This window comes from Cyprinodon tularosa, unplaced genomic scaffold (assembly GCF_016077235.1).
Source record: "Cyprinodon tularosa strain WSP-4 unplaced genomic scaffold, ASM1607723v1 ctg930, whole genome shotgun sequence".
NCBI lineage: Eukaryota > Metazoa > Chordata > Actinopteri > Cyprinodontiformes > Cyprinodontidae > Cyprinodon > Cyprinodon tularosa.
In genome coordinates, this window is record NW_024039708.1 from 272,003 (window position 1) to 292,273 (window position 20,271).

The 20,271-nt window shown below is 43.2% G+C and overlaps 1 protein-coding gene across 2 annotated transcripts; it reads left to right on the plus strand.

The window, feature by feature from the left end:
• The first annotated feature begins 353 nt into the window (after positions 1-353).
• LOC119776419 (chloride intracellular channel protein 4-like) lies at positions 354-18,721 on the plus strand. Of its 2 annotated transcripts, XM_038274805.1 has the most exons (7): positions 354-521; positions 645-3,150; positions 12,784-12,893; positions 12,972-13,097; positions 13,209-13,315; positions 18,064-18,245; positions 18,317-18,721. In XM_038274805.1, exons 2-7 carry the CDS (start codon positions 748-750, stop codon positions 18,476-18,478), a joined length of 3,090 nt encoding a protein of 1,029 aa, XP_038130733.1. In that variant the 5' UTR covers positions 354-521; positions 645-747; the 3' UTR covers positions 18,479-18,721. The 2 variants fall into 2 exon arrangements, with proteins under 2 accessions (XP_038130733.1, XP_038130734.1); XM_038274806.1 differs by lacking the exon at positions 645-3,150.
• The last annotated feature ends 1,550 nt before the right edge of the window (positions 18,722-20,271 follow it).

Here is a 20,271-nt window from a genome sequence, read left to right on the forward strand (position 1 = left end):
GAGAACGTCTCCTTAAGAAGCCACTCCCTTGGTGTGGAGTTAACTGAGTAATATTGAGTGAATATGCGATATTCGGTTTTATAAACATCCTCCACAGAGGACAAATTTGAACTACTGGTCAAGAGGCTATTCTAATGTGAATTGAACCTGATGGATCAATGTTTCTAAATGCTGGAAGTGAGAAGGTTCCAGTAGGGGTTCTCCTGGGCTGCGTTAGCCTCCCTCTGGCTGCTGGATCCAGGGATTAGAGGCTGTGGTGATTTGGAGATCAGCCTAATCTCTGGAAAGAGGGGGGGGGGGGGGATTAAATGGAGTAGAAGGAGGGAGGGAGGGAGGGAGGTGGTGCATGTTGATATCAGGCAGTGGCTAACAGACGGCAGCACAGGAGCCTCAGATCAAGACGTAAAACAAACCTTCAAGTGGAAAATATTCATATTCTCTTCCTGGAGTTCTTCTTCTCTGATGTTTCAGGGCCTGGATTGCGAAGAAACCAACAAATTTTTACATCTATGATTATCAAGGTTTGAAAAAGCTCTTTATTTTCTATCTAATTGTTTTTTAATCTCTTTGATAATGTCTGGATCCTGATAGACCCAAAGGTTTTGTGTGCAAACTCAGATTAATTGTTTTTCCTGTCCGTCCAGAGTCCGTTTTTAGCTTTCTCTGAAACTCATAGAAAGTCCTTAAGTCGAGTCTCTCCTGGGAACCTGGTGTCACATTTTCCCATCTTTTCATCAAAAGTTCCTCATGGCTCAGTTCAGCTCCTGCCAACAGCCAGACCTGTCAAACCGAGCCGTCGTCTACAGCCCGGTAGCCATATGTTCTGATACGGATGGCCAGAGTCCCAGAGGGGCTGAGGGGGAGGTGGGGGAATATGAAGATGTGGAACTAGCAGAGGAGGTGGATGAAGATGTCCTGATGTTAGCTGCGGTATGGCAGGAGGAGGCGGAGCACGTGGCGGACGAGCCCAGAGAACAAAGTCAGAATGAGGAAGAGGAGGAACACGGAAATAAGGGACCTGAAGATCAGGAAGAGTTCGATGGACAATGTCAGACCCTCTCTGATAATCCAGGTTCTTCTGTAGCAGCAGAGGTTAATCGGGTTAGCCATCAAGTCATCCACAACCTAAACGAAACAGAACAAAGAATAGAAACAGATCCAATATCAGAGGCAAACAGCTGGGATCCCAGTCCCAAAGACGCCTGTGATGCCTGTCTGGCCCGATCTGGTGACGGGACAAACGGTTCTGTTTGGAGACTTTCTGAAAACACAACCCAACACCCCAACGATGAAGAAACAGATATGAAGGAGAACCTCGCACCGGATAGTGATGACTGCTTAGATCAGACCATAGTTAATGGGGCAGTGAAGGGCATCATCGGCACTGAAGGGGATCCGCCTGGGAATGACCACTTCTTGGATCAAGATAATGACAAGGCCCCAGTTATTGGTGCGATGAAGGAGACCATTGGCACTGAAGGGGAACCATCTGGGAGTGACGACTTCTTAGATATAGTGGCAGACCAGACCAAAGTTATTGGTGCGATGAAGGAGAGCATTAGCGCTGATGGCGATCCAGGCCTGAGAAATGACGGCTTACATGTAGGGGAGGCCTTTCAATGCGACCAGCTAACATCTAACCATCAAGACCAAGATGGACAGAAATGCTTTGACCTAATAATAAACATGTTTCCAGTAGAACAGCATATATCTACTGAGAAGCAGAACAAGGAGATAAAGGTCCAGGAGGGCAGTAAAAACCCCATATCTGTTTCTCCTGATGACCACTCTGACGAGGATTCGAAGGCAGAACGTGAAATGTGTGAAGAGAAGGACGCAGAAACATCGGCCCCTTCAACCGTCGAAAAACGGTCAGAGAGTGAGGATGATGAGGTAGGAATAGGAGCCAGGATTAGTCAGGAGGAACGACAGCATGAAGCTGACGGTACGAAGGACGATGTAGATGCCAGTCTGATGTTCCATGAAGTTATCAGAGAGTTAGCATTTCAAGAAAACCATGAAGGAAGAGGTCTTTCAGAGGAACAGAAAGAGACGTTTCTTCAGCTTGGAGACTCGTCTACAGAAGGTCCTTCACAAACCAATGAGCAGCAGGTGAAGGATGATCCTGTAGGTGGTGATGTTATGGAGAAGGAAGCACCTCAGATGGAGAGAAACACAGAAGTCCCATTAAAAGGAAACACTTCTACAACAGATATACCAGGGAGAGCAGAGGAGTACCCATCACAAGGTCTCAGAAAGTCAGAAATAGATCAGACAGACAGGCTACAGGGTGGTGAAGATGAGACGGAGATAGAGCAAGAACGAGCTACAGGAGGAGAAGGGCAGCTGGCAGAGGAACCGGTCACTGTGTTAGACGATGATGTGGTAGAGACCACCGCAATCCCAAGCAGTCAGGATGTGAATAGGCCATTTAGCACATCGATGGAAGGCGAGGAGAGTCAAGACATCCAAGAAGAGACGGTGGATGCTGGGAATGGAAACAAGGAAAATCAAGAAGAAAAGGGTATACAGCTCGTCATCAAGGATGGAGAGGAAGAGAAATCAAATGAGAACGAAATGAATGATGATGGAGAGAAATGTTTAGAGAAGGATGGAGAAGGTCAAGGGCTGGGGCAAGAGAATCGGACTGTAGGGGTTCAACCGCAACCTCTTTGGAAAGAGGGATGGAGGAAACCCAAAGTGGTATCTGCCACGAGAAAAGATGATGGCTGGATTAAAAGAGACCAACCAGGTGAAGGGAATGGAGAGGAAGCGAAGGACTGGAGGAAAGAGTTGAGGCCTTTTAGGAAAACCGGCCGCGGGAATGAGAGGAGAGGCCAAGAATGGAGGATTAAGGAACCTTTGCAGGAACAGAGATGTTCAGTGGAGAAGGAGGACTGGATAAAAGAGTTAAAGTCCGTCATCAAAGACGAGTCCCAGTCCAGAAGAAAAGACGACCAGGTGAAGAAGAAGCGGGTGGTGCTAATGGAGGACGGACATTCCTACACGCCGCAGCGCGAGGAGATGATTCTGGAGGAGCGAGAGGAGGTCCTGATCTTCCCCAGGACTGTGGAGGGCCCGGAGTGTCCTGGACACAGGGACAGCAGAACCCATCAGGATCAAGACCATGAGATCTGTCTTTATGTGAAGGTGAGGAAACAAGAACTTCCACAGCAACAAACAACATCAACAAAACCAGTTCAATCCAGTTCAATCCAGGTCTTGAGCTAGAATTAGGTTAATCAGATAAACATTATAGTGACTCCTCAGCAAAACTCATGTTATACATTCTCATCTAATAAGATCTCAGGATGTGGTTGACTTTGGTCAAACCCAATAGAGATTAAGATTTTTCAAAAAAAAAGGTTAATCTCTGATTGTAGTATAAATTTTGTAAAAAATGCTGTTCTTGTAATAACTCAATTCTAGTTCTGTGACCAGAGAAAAAAACAAAAGCGGGCAGACAGGCTAATGTTAGCCCTGGCCACTGCTGACAGGGTAACGTTCGCCCCAGCTGCTCCAGACGGGCTAAGGTTCGACCCGCCTGCTACAGACGGGCTAACGCTAGCCCTGGCTGCTGCAGACGGGCTAACGTTAGCCCTGGCTGCTACAGACGGGCTAACGTTAGCCCTGGCCACTGCTGACAGGGTAACGTTCGCCCCAGCTGCTCCAGACGGGCTAAGGTTCACCCCGCCTGCTACAGACGGGCTAACGTTAGCCCTGGCTGCTGCAGACGGGCTAACGTTAGCCTCGGCCGCTGGCTCTGATGGAGGTTTGATTGTTTTATTTGGTAAATGTTAATTTGATTAGTGTTTATTTGACTTTGTTCATCATTATTCCTCCACTAAATGAAAAAAGTCAGAATTTATTATTATCTAGAGACCATCAATAATAGAGTGTGAAATGCAGCTCGAGACTAGCTTTGAATGTGGTGATGTCATCAGGACGCTTCTGCTCCAATTGAGCCAGATTTATTTTATTTATTCTGCGTGCTTCCGTTCTCCCCAAGTCCAGACTTTGCTCTGTTCATCTCAAGAACGGACTTGGCGAGAACACGAGTCCATACTCGCTTTCTAATGAATTAAGAAACGGCCAAAGTCAAGGGGAAGTGGGTGGAGCTTTGTTAAAGGGACAGTCACCAAGGTTACTTCAGTGAGCAAACATTAAAGCTACATTTTTAACAATGAAAATGAAATAAAGCTATTTTGTATTTTAAATAATACATTTGTTTTAATATAAGTATGGAACAAATAAGTAGGTCTTTTTTTTTACTTTTGCAAATGAAATAGTGGAAAATAAACACACAAAAAAAAACATTTTAGAAAACAATATGCAGAAAAGTAGGACTAATGTCCTTGATTATATAATAGACCATAGCTTGTATTTCATATTATAAAAAATATTTATATTTACAGAAAATACACCTTGATTCAGCTGTAAAGGAACCACATTTAAAGAATGACCCAACAGGGGAAAGACCTTGAGCCAAATGGAGGACAGAGAGCCACGTGACCATACTGGTGGACATACGGTGACCTTAACATCCCATTAGAGTGGTGGTTTACTATAGTCTATAGGCCTATAGCTTCCAGAACTGGAGGGGTCTCACCTTTTTAGTGAGAGGGGGAACTTTTCCTCTACTAGAAGGTTGGAGATGTCGAGTCAACAAGTCATCTATTTGTTCTGCATGATAGAGATGACGTGTTGACTCCACATCTCCCACTGCTACTGTCTCCTGATGTGCTTGCACTGGAAAAACGATCTAGAAATAAGTAAACTTTTCTCAAATCAAGTGTATTTACCCTTAATTTGAGTAGGTAAATGAGATGATCTGCCAATGGAATGAGTATTTTTACTCTTGAAATAAGATAATTAGATAATATGCACTTGAAATAAGAAAATGCTATTGTTTTTTTTCTCATTTTAAATGTAAATTGTCTTGTTCCATTGGCAAAGTGTCTCTTTTCTTCCTCTATTCAAGATAAAATGCTCTTATTTTAAGAAAAAATGACTTATTTAGAATAAAAATTTTTGCACTGCACCACTGTTTACCGGTTAGTTTTTGCACTGCAAAACAACCTAGAAAGAAGTAAAAAAAAAAATTCTAAAATTAGGTGAATTTAGCCTTAATTTGAGTAGGTAAATCTGCCAAGGTAATAAGTATTTTCACTCTTCAAATAAGAAAATTTGATAAAATGCACTTGAAATAAGACAATACCATAACTTTTTCTTATTTCAAATGTAAATTGTCTTGTTCCATTGCCAAAATATCTCACTTACCTCCCCAATTTAAGAAAAAATTGCACCGATTTTAAGAAAAAATTAATGACTGAGATTTCATTTTTTTTTTTTTTTTTTTTTTTTTTGCAGTATGTAAAAATAGTTAAATTTAACATTTGCATTTTAGCTCCATGATGTACTTGCAGCCTGCTTTGTGCGATCTGTGGACCTAGTTTCCCTGTACTGGAAAAACGATCTTGAAATAAGTAAAAAATGTCTTAAATTAATGTATTACCCTTAATTTAAGTAGGTCAATAAGACAGTTTGCCAATGGAGTGAGTATTTTTTACTCTTCAAATAAGTAAATTAGATAATATGCACTTGAAATAAGTCAATGCAATTGTTTTTTTTCTAATTTAAGTGTAGATTGTCTTCTTCCATTGGCAAAATGTCTCTCTTACCTCCTCAATTCAAGAACAAATCCACATATTTTAAGAAAAAATGACTGATCTAGATTTCGCTTTTGTGTTAGTTGTGTTATTTATTCTTGAATTGAGTAGTTAATTTTAAGTGCATTTTATTTCATTAATGAGTAAAAATACTCGTTCCTTATTGACCTACTCAAATTAAGGGTAAATACAATTAACTGAAGACATTTCTACTTATTTGTAGATCTTTTTTTCAATGTAGTTCTGGTTCAGGGACTGCAGGGACTGAAAACATTTAAGTCTTCATTCTAGTAACCATTATCAGAGAAATCCCGGGCAGTCATTGAAGGCATCGGAGCTTGTCTTAAAGTCGTAGGTAAGCGGCCGTTCCAACCGTTTAATTTCCGAGTGGTGCCCGACTTTACACGAGTGAATAAAGTGAATGTGATTGGTCGATTATCACGGGGGCGGGATTGTTGTGGCAGAAGGTTAGCAAGCATGTTTGGTTGTGGCCGGTTTGTCGGAAGCATCTTGCTAACCAGTTAGCAACTTAGTGCTAGCAGGTTCCCAATGGGAAATTCCATTGGGACCAAGTAGCACTAAATTGGTGACTTAAAGTTAATTTATGGTTCTGATGCATAGCCTTTAGAATCGTCAAATCTGTCTCTGTGTGTGAACACGCCCCCCCTGCGCAGAGGTTCTGCAACCGTCGTCGCGGACCTCAAAAAAATCCTGACTACGTGTTGGACGGTCACAAACCCGCGCAGACCTAAAGCATAAGTGCGGACACAAAAAGCAGCTGTAAATGGTCTTTGGTATGTCTTTCCAGCTGTCTATGTGGTCGTCCTCAATTCGGTGCCGGGGCACGCCATTTTTAAAAACCGAGGAACAACTACAATGAACAACTACAACAAAAGGTTAATCGGTCTTTCTGGCAACTCCATTAACAGAACCTGTTCCTCTTCAATGTCTAGCAACTCTAGATCCATCTCTGTGACCGTGATATCTTGCAGATGCGCCATTATTGTTTTGGAAGATAAACACTCCCCCCGGCCCTGAAGTTCGAGCGAGTTCTCGAATAGGCTCCCCCTTGCCCTTTGGCGGGAAACTTCTGTGTGTCCCTAGAAATTCCAGACCGACGTTGCAGAAGCATACCAGCTAAACTGGTTTGCGACCAGACGCAAACAACATTTGATGTGTGAGGTTGCAGAAGTATTATCTGCCCTTTAGAAACGACGCTGTCAAGGAACGCTATGGACAGCGGAAACATGCAAGAGGAGGAGAGTTTAGTGTCGGAGGTCGTGGATGAATCTCCTCCGTCATCCATTTTTTATTTAGAGGAGGAAAGCGGGGACGAAGATGTTGTGGAAGAGGACGCCAGGGCGGCAGAAGCTTGGTTTGGTGTAGAAGGCTTCCAGCCGTACATGTTTGAGCCCTTGCCTCGCAACGCTGCCAGTTCTGTTAGCTCTACGCCTGCCGAAGACACAGACGTCCATCCCCGTGAACACTGGGAGCATCTTAATGGGAGTTTTTTTTAAATACAAATTTTCTAAATTTTGGGTCACTATGATCTGATAAAGAATACATTTATATACATGTTAAAGCCAGAATGAGTTGACATTTAAATATGATTTGCCCACGACTTTAAAACCAAAAATAAACAAAAAGCGACTGGACTCCAAAGTGAGACAAACTTTAGGTGAAAGACGTCAAATGATCTGATTATAGCGGCTGAGGAATTCAGCTTTCAGTATTTCACTAAGAACACACACCCACTGGGACCACTGGTGTGTGTGTGTGTGTCCGACACACTGCTGTCTTTATCCTATTAGTCCAGAGCTGCTCTAATCCAACAGGCGGGGCCCCTGCTCTACCTGAGGCCAGCAGTCCGAGCAGCCGGGGCCTGATTAACGCCGCCAGACACTGCGTAGCTCATCCATCACTCTCGATGATGATTTACTGTCTGACTGTAGATCTGAATACAGAGTGGCGTAACCTTCGTCACCACACAGTGGCTCCTTAGAGGGGTGGTTTTGGAAAGGGGACGTGAAAAACAGAGGGATTTAGCAGAGGTCCAACTCTACAGCGGGGCCTCAAACATTTGCACAACTGGCTTACGCACCACGAGACCTCTCATTTAAACAAAGGCTTTTTGATCCAGGGGCCCCGTGGCACTGACCCAGGTGGACGAAAGCGTCATGGAAAAGTTAACTGGGTGGGTGTGGTGTTTTCTGTGTGGATGGCACGGCCTCCGCTCTTCTATCAGGGGTGGGCAATCCCGGTTCCTGGGGGCCAGTATTCTGTAACTTTTAGATCCATCCTTGGTCCATCACACCTGAATGAAATGGTTGATTTACCTCCTCAGGATGCAGTCATTTCCTCCAGAGTCCTCTCAATCATCTACTTACTTGATGCATCTAAAGGTTGCATCTAAAAGTTGCAGGATAGCGACCCTCAGCAACTGGATTCACACACCTTTGATCTAGTTTGTCTCTTTTCTTTCTGACGTATAAACCAGCGTTCCTCTGTTCCTCAGAGGTTAAGCTCTTCATTCTGGCTCTCTAAGCTGATTAACTGGCTATTTGATGCCGAGGTCTCCTGCTTTAGTAGAGCTGCTGACCACAGATGCTAACGTCTGTTAGATGTTAAAAAGAGTAAAAATCTGTCCTGTGAGAGCAGAAACACTTTTGATAAATTCAAACAATGACGACATGTTTTACCAATTGTTTGCTCATCGACCGGGTTTGGGATTAAGTATGAATTTGTGTTTAACAACCTTGTTTCTAAGTATTTTGTAACTGCATGACAAAACTGATAGAAGAGTATAATTAGAAAACATATTTTCATTTTCATTTTTTCCCCATTTGATTTGAAAAGTGTGCGTCTAACATCAGAGGAACCTTTGTTTTGTGATCCTACCCTCATTTTACTGCTGAGATTCTTTACCAGTTTGAAGCAGTTTGACTTTCGGTCATTTAAACCTCTGCTGCTACTCTTTGATTAAACACCTCTGTTGCTCTTATGAATAAATTAAAGGTTGTTACACAGATAAGATAAACAAATCAAGAAATACTGGGTAAAAAAAGACACAAAAATGTAAGAAAAATCAAACATATCAAAGACTAAATGAGTGGAGAGACCTAAAAGGTCTGGTTGAATGGTCTAGTCAACCGAAGCTGAAAAAGAGTTACAGTCGCAGCCATTGAAAAATAACCCTCTTTCCTTGACTGGTCCTTGATTGGTCCTTGGCTTGTCTTTTGTTGGTCCTTGGCTAATCCTACGCTGTTCCTTGGCAGGTCCTTGACTGGTCCTCGGCTGGTCCTTGGTTAGTCTTTTTTTTTGGTCCTTGGCTGGTGTTTGGCTGGTTCTTGGTTGGTCTTTTGTTGGTCCTTGACTTCTAATTGGTTGGTCCTTAACTGGCCCTTGGTTTGGCCTTGACTTGTCCTTGAATGGTCCTTGGCTGTCCCTTGGCTCTCCCTTGGCTGGTCTTTTGTTGATCCTTGACTGGTCCTTGGCTGCTCCTTGGTTGGTCATTGGCTGGTCCTTGGTTGGTCCTTGGCTGGCCCTTGGCTGGTCCTTGGTTCATCATTGGTTAGTCCTTGGCTAGTCTTTGGCTGGTCTTTTTTTTGGTCCTTGGCTGGTGTTTGGCTGGTTCTTGGTTGGTCTTTTGTTGGTCCTTGACTTCTAATTGGTTGGTCCTTAACTGGCCCTTGGTTTGGCCTTGACTTGTCCTTGAATGGTCCTTGGCTGTCCCTTGGCTCTCCCTTGGCTGGTCTTTTGTTGATCCTTGACTGCTCCTTGGTTGGTCATTGGTTGGTCCTTGGTTGGTCCTTGGCTGGCCCTTGGCTGGTCCTTGGTTCATCATTGGTTAGTCCTTGGCTAGTCTTTGGCTGGTCCTTGGCTGGTCCTTGACTGGTCCTTGGTTGGTCCTTGGCTGGTCCATGACTGGTCCTTGGCTGGTCCTTTGTTGGTCTTTTGTTGGTCCTTGACTTGTCATTGGTTGGTCCTTAACTGGCCCTTTGTTTGTCCCTGGCTATTCCTTGACTGGTCCTTGGCTGGCCCTTGGTTATGAATGCTGGCGTACCATAAAGAATAAATGATGAACAGTTTAGTTTGTGCCTTCAAGTCGTTGCCCATAGGAAGATGTTACTTGGATATAACCTAACGGAATACCTTCAGAACGGCTCGAAATGACACAAAACTTGTATGGGTGAGTAGAACATGATGTAATAACGTAAAATCAAGGGCCCAATGTAAAAAAAAAAAAAAAAACGGCGTTCCCCTTTAACTGGTCGTTGGTTGGCCCTTGGAGTTTCCTTCACTGGTCCTTGGTTGGTTCTTGGTTGATCCTTCACTAGTCCTTGACTTGTCCTTGGTTGGCCCTTGGTTTTTCCTTGGCTTGTCTTTGACTGGTCCTTGGCTGGTCATTGGTTGGCTCTTGACTGGGCCTTGGCTAGTCCTTTCTTTTCTTTTGTTGGCCCTTGACTGGGCCTTGGTTGATGGTTTGCTGGTCTTTTGTTGGTCCTTGACTCGTCATTTGTTGGCTCTTAAGTGGCCCTTGGTTTGTCTTTGGTTTGTCCTTGACCTGCACTTGGCTGGTCCTTGGCTGGTCTTTAGTTGGTCGTTGGCTGGTCCTTGACTGGTCTTTGGCTGGTCGTTTGGTGGTCCTTGGCTTAAAGCATCATCTCCTGGTCAGACCCTGTAATTAAGTGAAAGGGTGGAGTCAGAGTAAAAAAATATTCACGCCCAGGAGAAGGCCAGTGGCTGGAAGTTGGAGGGGAAATTGCTGCCATTGGGCTTTTGACTGGGGAGAGCCATTTCCAATGGCTGCTACTGTACCTCTGCTTTGTTTTGATTAAAACAGCAAAAATCCATCCATATATGGTCACTTTAACACATCCTTAACAGAATACTTCCATCTCTGGGTGTCATCTATAAAACTCAAAGAAAGTGCAAAGAGAAGAGAGTAGATCCTAAGAGGGAACCTTGCGGTACCCCAACCCTCTAAAGGAGCCTCAGAGAAAGGAAAGTCAGCCAGCTGGACAGAGAAGCTTTTGCAGGACTGTCCCTAGAAAAGTCCAAGAGATGTAATGGAACCTACAGTTTAAAGATTCCACATTAAGTCAAATTGATTAATTACTTTGGATCAATCTGACTTGATGATCTGGTGAACTGTAAAGATAATAGGTGTTGTAAATCAGCACTATAGAAATAAACTGTAAAAATCGAATTAAAATAGGTCATTAGAAACTCACAGATGTGCTTTTCTCTGATTTATTTTACCAAACTGTAGATGCTTCTGTACTTAGAGATAAACCACCGCTAGTGCTTTAAAAGGAAGACTGACCCAACACTAGTATTAGCTGTCAATTAGCAATTAGCTACATGTGCTATTTAGATTGTTATTATAACTATGGCCCTCATTCTGTCCTTATCAAAGAGACATTAGCAACATTTACACTAAAATCTGAAAACTGAACCGTGCCGAGCTTGGTTCCTTACGACTGTTAAAACACCACGCTAGCATGGTTCCTCGCCTCCTAGTGTTCATCTACGGTACTACTATTACATTCAGGAAGTTAGCTGAGAGTCAGGAGAAGAAGGCAGCCTTTGGTGAATTTCCTTGACAGAGTTTTGGGAAGTGGATACGACAAACCATAGTCTAATCAGGGCTTCCAGACGCAGGAAACTACACATGTTGAGGTTCGTCACACTGCTAAGCAGAATCATCACTGGAAATTGAGTGGCACGGTAGGGCAGCCACAGGGCCGTGCTATGACATAATCAACGGATGAATCTGGCTGTCATGATCTGGCCTGATAGTTTCACCTTAGCTTTTAATTTCACTTACCTGCCTAGCTTTGCACGGTTCCTAATGTTCACTCATCTTTTCCACCTGCGTTTGAGCTTTATATTCGGTTCAGCCCGAGCGATCAGGCCAGATCATTATTGTTTTTTGTCTGTTTGGTGATTTTAGATTGTTCCATGGTTCATGTCCTGGTTCATGGCGGCCAGCGGAGTGAGGGGGTTTGAGTGTTTGTCCTGTTTGTTGATCGTATCGTGGTTCTTCTCCGCAGAGCCCTCAGGGTTTTGGCTCAGAACGTGGAGAAAGTCAGTTTTATTCCTGTAAGCCTGGCTCCTAGGAGGAGACCAGTTTAAAGTTTCCTGCAGAAATCCTGGTGCTACGTCTTGTTTCTGTTCTCGCTGAGCCTGCTAGTCTGCATATTATCCTGCACGTCTTGATCTTATCCTGCCCGTCTTCATCTTATCCTGCCCGTCTCCATCTGTGCGTGTCTGTGTGGGCACGCTTCTGGACCCGTCTGACTCTGTGATTCCTGGAAGTCTGGATCCTTCTGTTCCTGATTTGGGTCAGAACTTCGGAACAGCTGTGGACTCTTGGATTCCTGGACTTTTCTGGCCTGCTCTGTTTTCCCCTTACCTGAATCGGCCTGCTGTATGTTCTCCGAGGCTGCAGCATCGGGGACACTCTGGGCGGCCCCAGCCCATTGGCTGGATCTCACCTGTCTCAAAGGGGATGGACTGAGCTCTCAAACCAGGTAAGTGAACCAAACGGATAATCATCTTGCATCAGATTATCTTGGTCACTTACCTGTGTTTCTCCCTTCAAAGTGTCCGTGATTGGACGGTGCCCCACCCAACAAGGACCAGCAAAGGAGCCACAACTGTCTGTTCTGTTCTGTCTGTTTTATTTTAATAAACGTTTTGAACTTTCTTGCTGACTGTCTCTTGAATACTTGGTCTCTCTGTTGCGCTTTATGACCTTCTGAGGACGCAGCCACTGGATCCCAACTCAGCAAATGAGATACCAATTATTTGGAAGTTGGTATCTTTGGAAGATTTGAAAGCAATGCTCAAGTTGTCCTCCACTTCTAAGTCTCCAAAACGGAAATGAGCTCCTCTTAAGTAGATGGCAAATGTTGTGTCCTTCATTGTTACGCTTGAAGGTGACAAAGAAGTGAATTATGAGAGACAGTTTGCCTTTTATAGGATATATGCTGGATTTATCCAGTGGATCATTTCTCAAACTCTGTCTTAAAAATGATTTAATGTGTTTTAATAACAGAGACTAGATGGAAACACCTGGATTTTAATGTCTTGGTTTACATGTGTTCAGGCAGGAAGCGATGGAGAGAGCATCGGGAACTGCCCCTTCTCCCAGAGAATCTTCATGATCTTATTGCTGAAAGGCGTCGTCTTCACCGTCACCACGGTGGACGTTAAGAGGTAAAGAACGCGTCCTGTTCGTCCGCCTTAGAACACGTTTCTTCTTGAATCAGTTGTCGGTTCTGTTTGAACCTTCAGAAAACCAGCCAACCTGCAGGACCTCGCTCCAGGGATCAACCCTCCTTTCATAACCTTTAATGGTGAGGTCAAGGTTGACGTTAACAAGATGGAGGAGTTCCTGGAGGAGAAACTGGCTCCACCTCGGTACATACGCACACAGAGACATAGATTACATTCATACCTACCTCAATGACGGGCTACCAGCAGAGATATAACAGCTGTCAGTTAATCGGATCTTTTTGTCTTAAAAACCAGGTACCCCAGACTAGCTCCCAAACATCATGAAGCCAACACAGCAGGAATCGACATCTTTGCCAAGTTTTCTGCTTACATCAAAAACCCAAGAAGAGACACCAACGATGGTAAGTACTTCTATTACGAGAAGAATGTTGTAACATTGCAAGAATAAAGTTGTAAAATTACAAGAATAAAGTCGAAGTCATACTTTCTCATAATATTACAACTTTTTATCGTCATTTGAAGACTTTATTCTCGTAATGTTAACACTTTATTCTTGTAAATGAAGGCTTTTCTCGTAAAGTTAGAACTTTATTGTTGTAATGTTACACCTTTATTCTCATAATATTACGACTTTATTCCCATTATGTTACGACTTTATTCTTGTAATATTACGACTTTATTCTCATAACTTTATGACTGTTTTCTTGTAATTTTAAGACTTTATTCTCATAATAAAATCAACTTTATGCTCATAATGTAACAACTTTTTTCTGGCAATGATACAACTTTATTCTAGTAACATTACAACGTTTTCTCATAATGTTACGACTTTATTCTCATAATGTTACGACTTTATTCTCATAATGTTATGACTTTATTCTCGTAATATTACAAATTTATTGTCGAAATGTTAAGACTTTTGTCTCGTAATATTACGACTTTATTCTCCTAATGTTAAGACTTTATTCTCATAATATTACAACTTTTTTCTTATAATGTTACAACTTTATTTAAAATAAAAATCTCTAGCCTGGCCCTAATATTCCATTATAGGTAGGAGACAGATTATGGGTGAGAAACTTTAGTGGAAGGGTTTGATCCTTTTGCATAACCTTACTGGAGAAGCTAGACACTGCCCTCTAGTGGTAAGGAACAGGAACTGTCTATGATTTTAAAAGGATTTGCAATTCTCTGTGAATCTATATCCGCCTTTGGATCAGGATCTTATCCATGAGTGGTACTAGACAGGGACCAAGGGGGGCCAGTGCCCCTGTAGATCACGTCCTGGCCCCCGTTTTGGCCCCTGTACTGGAGACATTATACTCAAAGAAGTTCTAAAGATGATATATAAACTGGAACAGACACAGTTACTGAGAGCTCCTTTGGTTCTGTTTCATTTTTTTCTTTAAAAATTAATGTTTTGTTAATTATTTAAAAACAATAAGTTGATAGCGACAGTACTATTGAACTAGGATCCCAGTAATTTTTACAGCTGAATTTATCAGTTTTTCTTGAGTTCTAATTCAGATTTTAATTATAACTTAGTTAGGTGAGATTTATGTAAAATTCCTAAATTATAAATGTATATTTCCATATAATAGCTGTATTTGATCTTTTAGATATTTATAGAGCTACAATTTTTTGAGTTGTTTTTTTGCTATGCTAAGGGATTTTTATTTTTATTTTAATGATAATCCAAATGAACATTTTCAAGCCAAAAATAATTTCACTTCATGCAGATATATAAATATATTGAAACCCGTCCGTTTTTTATTTTACTTCATACTTTTCTGTGCCCCCATGAAAACATGCTGAAAACATAAATCTCAATAGAGTCTGGCTGCAGACCTGCACTGTGAGGTTCTCCTGTGCTGTTAGAACCAGTTTATTTGAAACACTTCAAAGAAAAAGCACAATAAAATAAAAGCTAGTATAGTGGAAATATTATATGTTCCCGTGTTTATTTTCTGGGTCTTCATAATAATATTTTTGTTTATTCATGTCTTTAATAAAATCTATTTCCTGGAACTGGATAAGGTTGAAAAACAGAAGAAAATGTCAAAAATCAAAATTAACGCAGTTCTTCTAGAAGTGTTTGTGTTGTTCTTATCTTTGTTGTTGGACCACATTGATTTGCCAATGGAGAGTGTCTGATTTCAAATTACCTAAACATTATCATAATAGACAATAACACCACAACACCAGAGTAAACAGTAGACACTCAAAAAAGTATATGTATTTTATTTTATTCAAAGTGTTTTTATTGTTGAAATAACAGAATTTCACAGTGGAGGGGAGGCAGGGCACCGCCCATCAGTGTCAACTTTGGTTAGAGAGAAATCCAGGTAAGTGACCACGATAATCTGACGGAAGATGATTATCCATGTGAGTCACTTACCTGCTTTGAAAGTTCAGTCCATTCTCTCAGAGCGAGGCAGGATCCAGCCGGTGGACTGCCACCGAGATGAAGAGTGAAGCAGGTGCTGCAGCCCCAGTGACTGAGCATGAATCCGATCCAGGTCAGGGAAACAGTTCAGAACAGGACAGTTCTGAGATCCAGGAGACTGTAGCCCAGTCAGGGGTTCCTATTAGAACAGGAACAGACAGATCCATGGTTCCAGGAGTCCAACAGAGTTCAGGTAGGTACAGGGTTCCAGGAGTCCAACAGAGAGTTTGGGCAGGTTCAGGGTTCCAGGAGTCCAACAGAGAGTTTGGGCAGGTTCAGGGTTCCAGGAGTCCAACAGAGAGTTTGGGCAGGTTCAGGGTTCCAGGAGTCCAACAGAGAGTTTGGGCAGGTTCAGGGTTCCAGGAGTCCAACAGAGAGTTTGGGCAGGTTCAGGGTTCCAGGAGTCCAACAGAGAGTTTGGGCAGGTTCAGGGTTCCAGGAGTCCAACAGAGAGTTTGGGCAGGTTCAGGGTTCCAGGAGTCCAACAGAGAGTTCAGGCAGGTACAGGGTTCCAGGAGTGCAATAGAGAGTTCAGGCGGGTTCAGGGTTCCAAGGGTCCAACAGAGAGTTCAGGTGGGTTCAGGGTTCCAGGAGTCCAACAGAGAGTTCAGGTAGATTCAGGGTTCCAGGACTCCAACAGAGAGTTCAGGCGGGTTCAGGGTTCCAGGAGTCCAACAGAGAGTTCAGGCGGGTTCAGGGTTCCAGGAGTCCAACAGAGAGTTCAGGCAGGTTCAGGGTTCCAGGAGTCCAACAGAGTTCAGGCAGGTACAGGGTTCCAGGAGTCCAACAGAGAGTTCGGGCAGGTACAGGGTTCCAGGAGTGCAATAGAGAGTTCAGGCGGGTTCAGGGTTCCAAGACTCCAACAGAGAGTTCAGGCAGGTTCAGGGTTCCAGGAGTCCAACAGAGAGTTTAGGCGGTTTCAGGGTTCCAGGAGTCCAACAGAGAGTTCAGGCGGGTTCAGGGTTCCAGGAGTCCAACAGAGTTCAGGCGGGTTCAGGGTTCCAGGAGTCCAACAGAGAGTTCAGGCGGGTTCAGGGTTCCAAGACTCCAACAGAGAGTTCAGGTGGGTTCAGGGTTCCAGGAGTCCAACAGAGAGTTCAGGTAGATTCAGGGTTCCAGGACTCCAACAGAGAGTTCAGGCGGGTTCAGGGTTCCAGGAGTCCAACAGAGAGTTCAGGCGGGTTCAGGGTTCCAGGAGTCCAACAGAGAGTTCAGGCAGGTTCAGGGTTCCAGGAGTCCAACAGAGTTCAGGCAGGTACAGGGTTCCAGGAGTCCAACAGAGAGTTCGGGCAGGTACAGGGTTCCAGAAGTGCAATAGAGAGTTCAGGCGGGTTCAGGGTTCCAAGACTCCAACAGAGAGTTCAGGCAGGTTCAGGGTTCCAAGGGTCCAACAGAGAGTTCAGGTGGGTTCAGGGTTCCAGGAGTCCAACAGAGAGTTCAGGTAGATTCAGGGTTCCAGGACTCCAACAGAGAGTTCAGGCGGGTTCAGGGTTCCAGGAGTCCAACAGAGAGTTCAGGCGGGTTCAGGGTTCCAGGAGTCCAACAGAGAGTTCAGGCAGGTTCAGGGTTCCAGGAGTCCAACAGAGTTCAGGCAGGTACAGGGTTCCAGGAGTCCAACAGAGAGTTCGGGCAGGTACAGGGTTCCAGGAGTGCAATAGAGAGTTCAGGCGGGTTCAGGGTTCCAAGACTCCAACAGAGAGTTCAGGCAGGTTCAGGGTTCCAGGAGTCCAACAGAGAGTTTAGGCGGTTTCAGGGTTCCAGGAGTCCAACAGAGAGTTCAGGCGGGTTCAGGGTTCCAGGAGTCCAACAGAGTTCAGGCGGGTTCAGGGTTCCAGGAGTCCAACAGAGAGTTCAGGCGGGTTCAGGGTTCCAAGACTCCAACAGAGAGTTCAGGCGGGTTCAGGGTTCCAGGAGTCCAACAGAGAGTTCAGGCGGGTTCAGGGTTCCAGGAGTCCAACAGAGAGTTCAGGCAGGTATAGGGTTCCAGGAGTGCAATAGAGAGTTCAGGCGGGTTCAGGGTTCCAAGACTCCAACAGAGAGTTCAGGCGGGTTCAGGGTTCCAGGAGTCCAACAGAGAGTTCAGGCGGGTTCAGGGTTCCAAGACTCCAACAGAGAGTTCAGGTGGGTTCAGGGTTCCAGGAGTCCAACAGAGAGTTCAGGCAGGTATAGGGTACCAGGAATCCACAGAGAGTTCAGTCAGGTTCAGGGTTCTAGGAATCCACAGCTGAGATTTGGTGTGACTGACCAAGACAAAGTAGTGTGTCATCATCATACAGGGTCCAGACATGTTATATTATTTTTTATGTGAAACAAGAAGTCCAGTCAGCAAGGAATAATCAACGGATCATTATCTATACCTCAAAATATATGCTCAAAATTTCTTGACCTACTTTTCGTACGTGGACATACGCCAGCGTTCTTCAGCATGCTCATAGCTATAAAAAACGTACTTATCTATTGTATTCCAGGGTTTTGCCTGATTTCTCTTACGTCAGGCATACGCTGGTCTAAATCGTCAAGTTGGGACAGCGGTAAGCTGTAGGCTGTGACTCTTCCTTTTCGCCTTTTGGCTGCCACGTTTGGGGACTCTGTCAGACTCTTTAATGATGCGTTATGATAATAAGTGCTGTTTGCAAAAACACAAACATAACTGTAAATTCATGACAGTACAAACAAAGTCAATCGGTTCCTTTGTGGTTACAGCCTTAGAGAAAGCCTTGCTAAAGTCGCTTCGTCATCTCGATGACTTCCTGAGGACGCCCCTGTCAGAGGAGATTGATGCTGATGCAGCTGGTGACCTGCCGGAGTCATCCAGGAACTTCCTGGATGGGCCTGATCTCAGCCTCGCAGACTGTAACCTGCTACCTAAGCTGCACATTTTAAAGGTTTGCTCACCGAAGCATAGGATTAGGGTTAGTGGTTAGCGTTGCTCATTGCTTTCTGCTTTCTCCTGTAGGTTGTGGTGAAGAAGTATCGTGGTTTGGAGATCCCTGCAGAGATGACTGGCGTGTGGAGATATTTGACCTGTGCCTACCAAAGGAAAGAGTTTACCAGTACCTGTCCTGCAGAAAGGGAGATCGAGTTCGCCTACCTGGATGTCGCAAAACGAATCAAATAAAAGGACAAAGTTGCTGTGAAGAAAACAAACCCAAACTTTTCTCTTAAAGAAGGAAAAGATCAACTCAAGAAATTCACAATGTGACCCACCTTCTGGAATTAGCTAGTTTGCTTTAGATTCAACCTCAAGGAAGAGGAGTCCACGTATATAGCCATGATCTGATAGGAAATTATACGTTTTACGTAGAGACGGAGATTTACTGAACGTTATCTACGATGGAGTATTAGGGCAAGGCAAAAAAAATTGTTTTTATTTAGAGAATAAGGTTGCAAAATTACAAGATTAAAGTCACCAAATTACTAGGATAAAGTCGTAAATTTATAAGAATAAAGTAATAAAATTACAAGAATAAAGTTATAATATTACGAGAATAAAGTAGTAATAATATGAGAATAAAGTCTTAATCACTGTTGTATAGTAACAAAGTAAAAATACTTCACTACTGTACTTGTGGAGTACTTTATACTTTGCAAGAGTATCACTACACTTCACTACATTTACGAATTTAATTGCATACTTTTACTCCGATACATTTTTCAATGTTTGGTTTGGTTACTAAGTAAAAAAAAAAAAAAACGAGCGAGAGAAACGCAAGTGTTTTGACCCCGCCTACTGACTACAAAGTCGGGTCTTGCCTGGGCTCGTTCATCAACACCAATAGGATACGCCTGTTTCGCAAAGCCAGTCTAAATTTATCCTACACTTGGTTGTTTGTTATTTTAAGTGAATTTAACCTTCAAAGTTTAACAAAATGTAAAAAAAAATGTCATTAAAACTGCACTACTTTTACTTCTACTTTTCACTACATTACTTGAGTACATCTATTCTTACAGTAATCCTTATACTTAACCCCTAGAACCCTACGGACCCACCGGCGGGTCCAGCTGCTACGTGACCTCGTAGTTTTACCAAACCCCAAGTATTGATGTAAAAAACATATTTGGCACAGTTTGGCGACATTTATGGATAAATGTGCCAAAATGGCCTCTCTACCTAAGAAATTTCTCACTAATACCATTCTAAAATAAATATGATTCATCTGATTGAGTCCAAATTTGGTATATTTTTACACAACATTTAGATTTGAAAGTCTGTACTACTTTTTTGTGCTATAAATAATATTTTGGTAGTGTTTTGCAATGTTTATTTCAAAGAAAATTTTGGCGAGGTTCAAAAAATGCAAAATATTTTGTATTTTGTCCCTAATATTTCAGGCAGGGTCAAAGCTACAATGGTGCTGACACCAGAAAACCATTCTATGACATCTTACCTTTACAGACGTACCAAAAGTTTCTTCTTAAATCTAATAGCTTTGAGGCTATAAGTTATTTACTTTTGTGTGTTTTTGTCAGGCAGAAATTTATTTATACCCCCTTAGGGTGTAAGAGGTTAAGTACAAGCCATTTCAGATACTTTAGGACTTTTACTCCAGTAACATTTCAGTCAGTGACTTGGACTTTTACCAAAGTCATATTTTGGAGAGGTACTTTTACTTGACTCCGCGATTCCAGTACTTTATACAAGACTGGTCTTAATGTTATGAGAATAAAGTTGTATTTTATGTAAAATTCCTCCCAGAATCCCTTTCTTCCCTAAAATGAGGAATGAGGAGCATTATGTGAAGTTATACTTTAGCATCAGTTTGATAAATCAGGAAATCTTTTAGCAGCAGCATCAAACTGGGCAGGATTTCAAAGTGGACTCTGGTTGCTGATTGGTGGAGCTGGTCGGCCGTGATCTGCTGGGCGGAGCTTCAAGCTTTCTTTCTGAAACGGGTTGTTCTCGATATTTTT

Excerpts from the sequence above, each read along its gene's own strand:
- LOC119776419 (XM_038274805.1), top strand. The coding sequence starts at position 748 with ATGGCTCAGTTCAGCTCCTGCCAACAGCCAGACCTGTCAAACCGAGCC. Across the intron at positions 12,894-12,971 it reads ACCACGGTGGACGTTAAGAG|AAAACCAGCCAACCTGCAGG; the intron begins GTAAAGAACGCG and ends TTGAACCTTCAG. Across the intron at positions 13,316-18,063 it reads AAGAAGAGACACCAACGATG|CCTTAGAGAAAGCCTTGCTA; the intron begins GTAAGTACTTCT and ends TTGTGGTTACAG.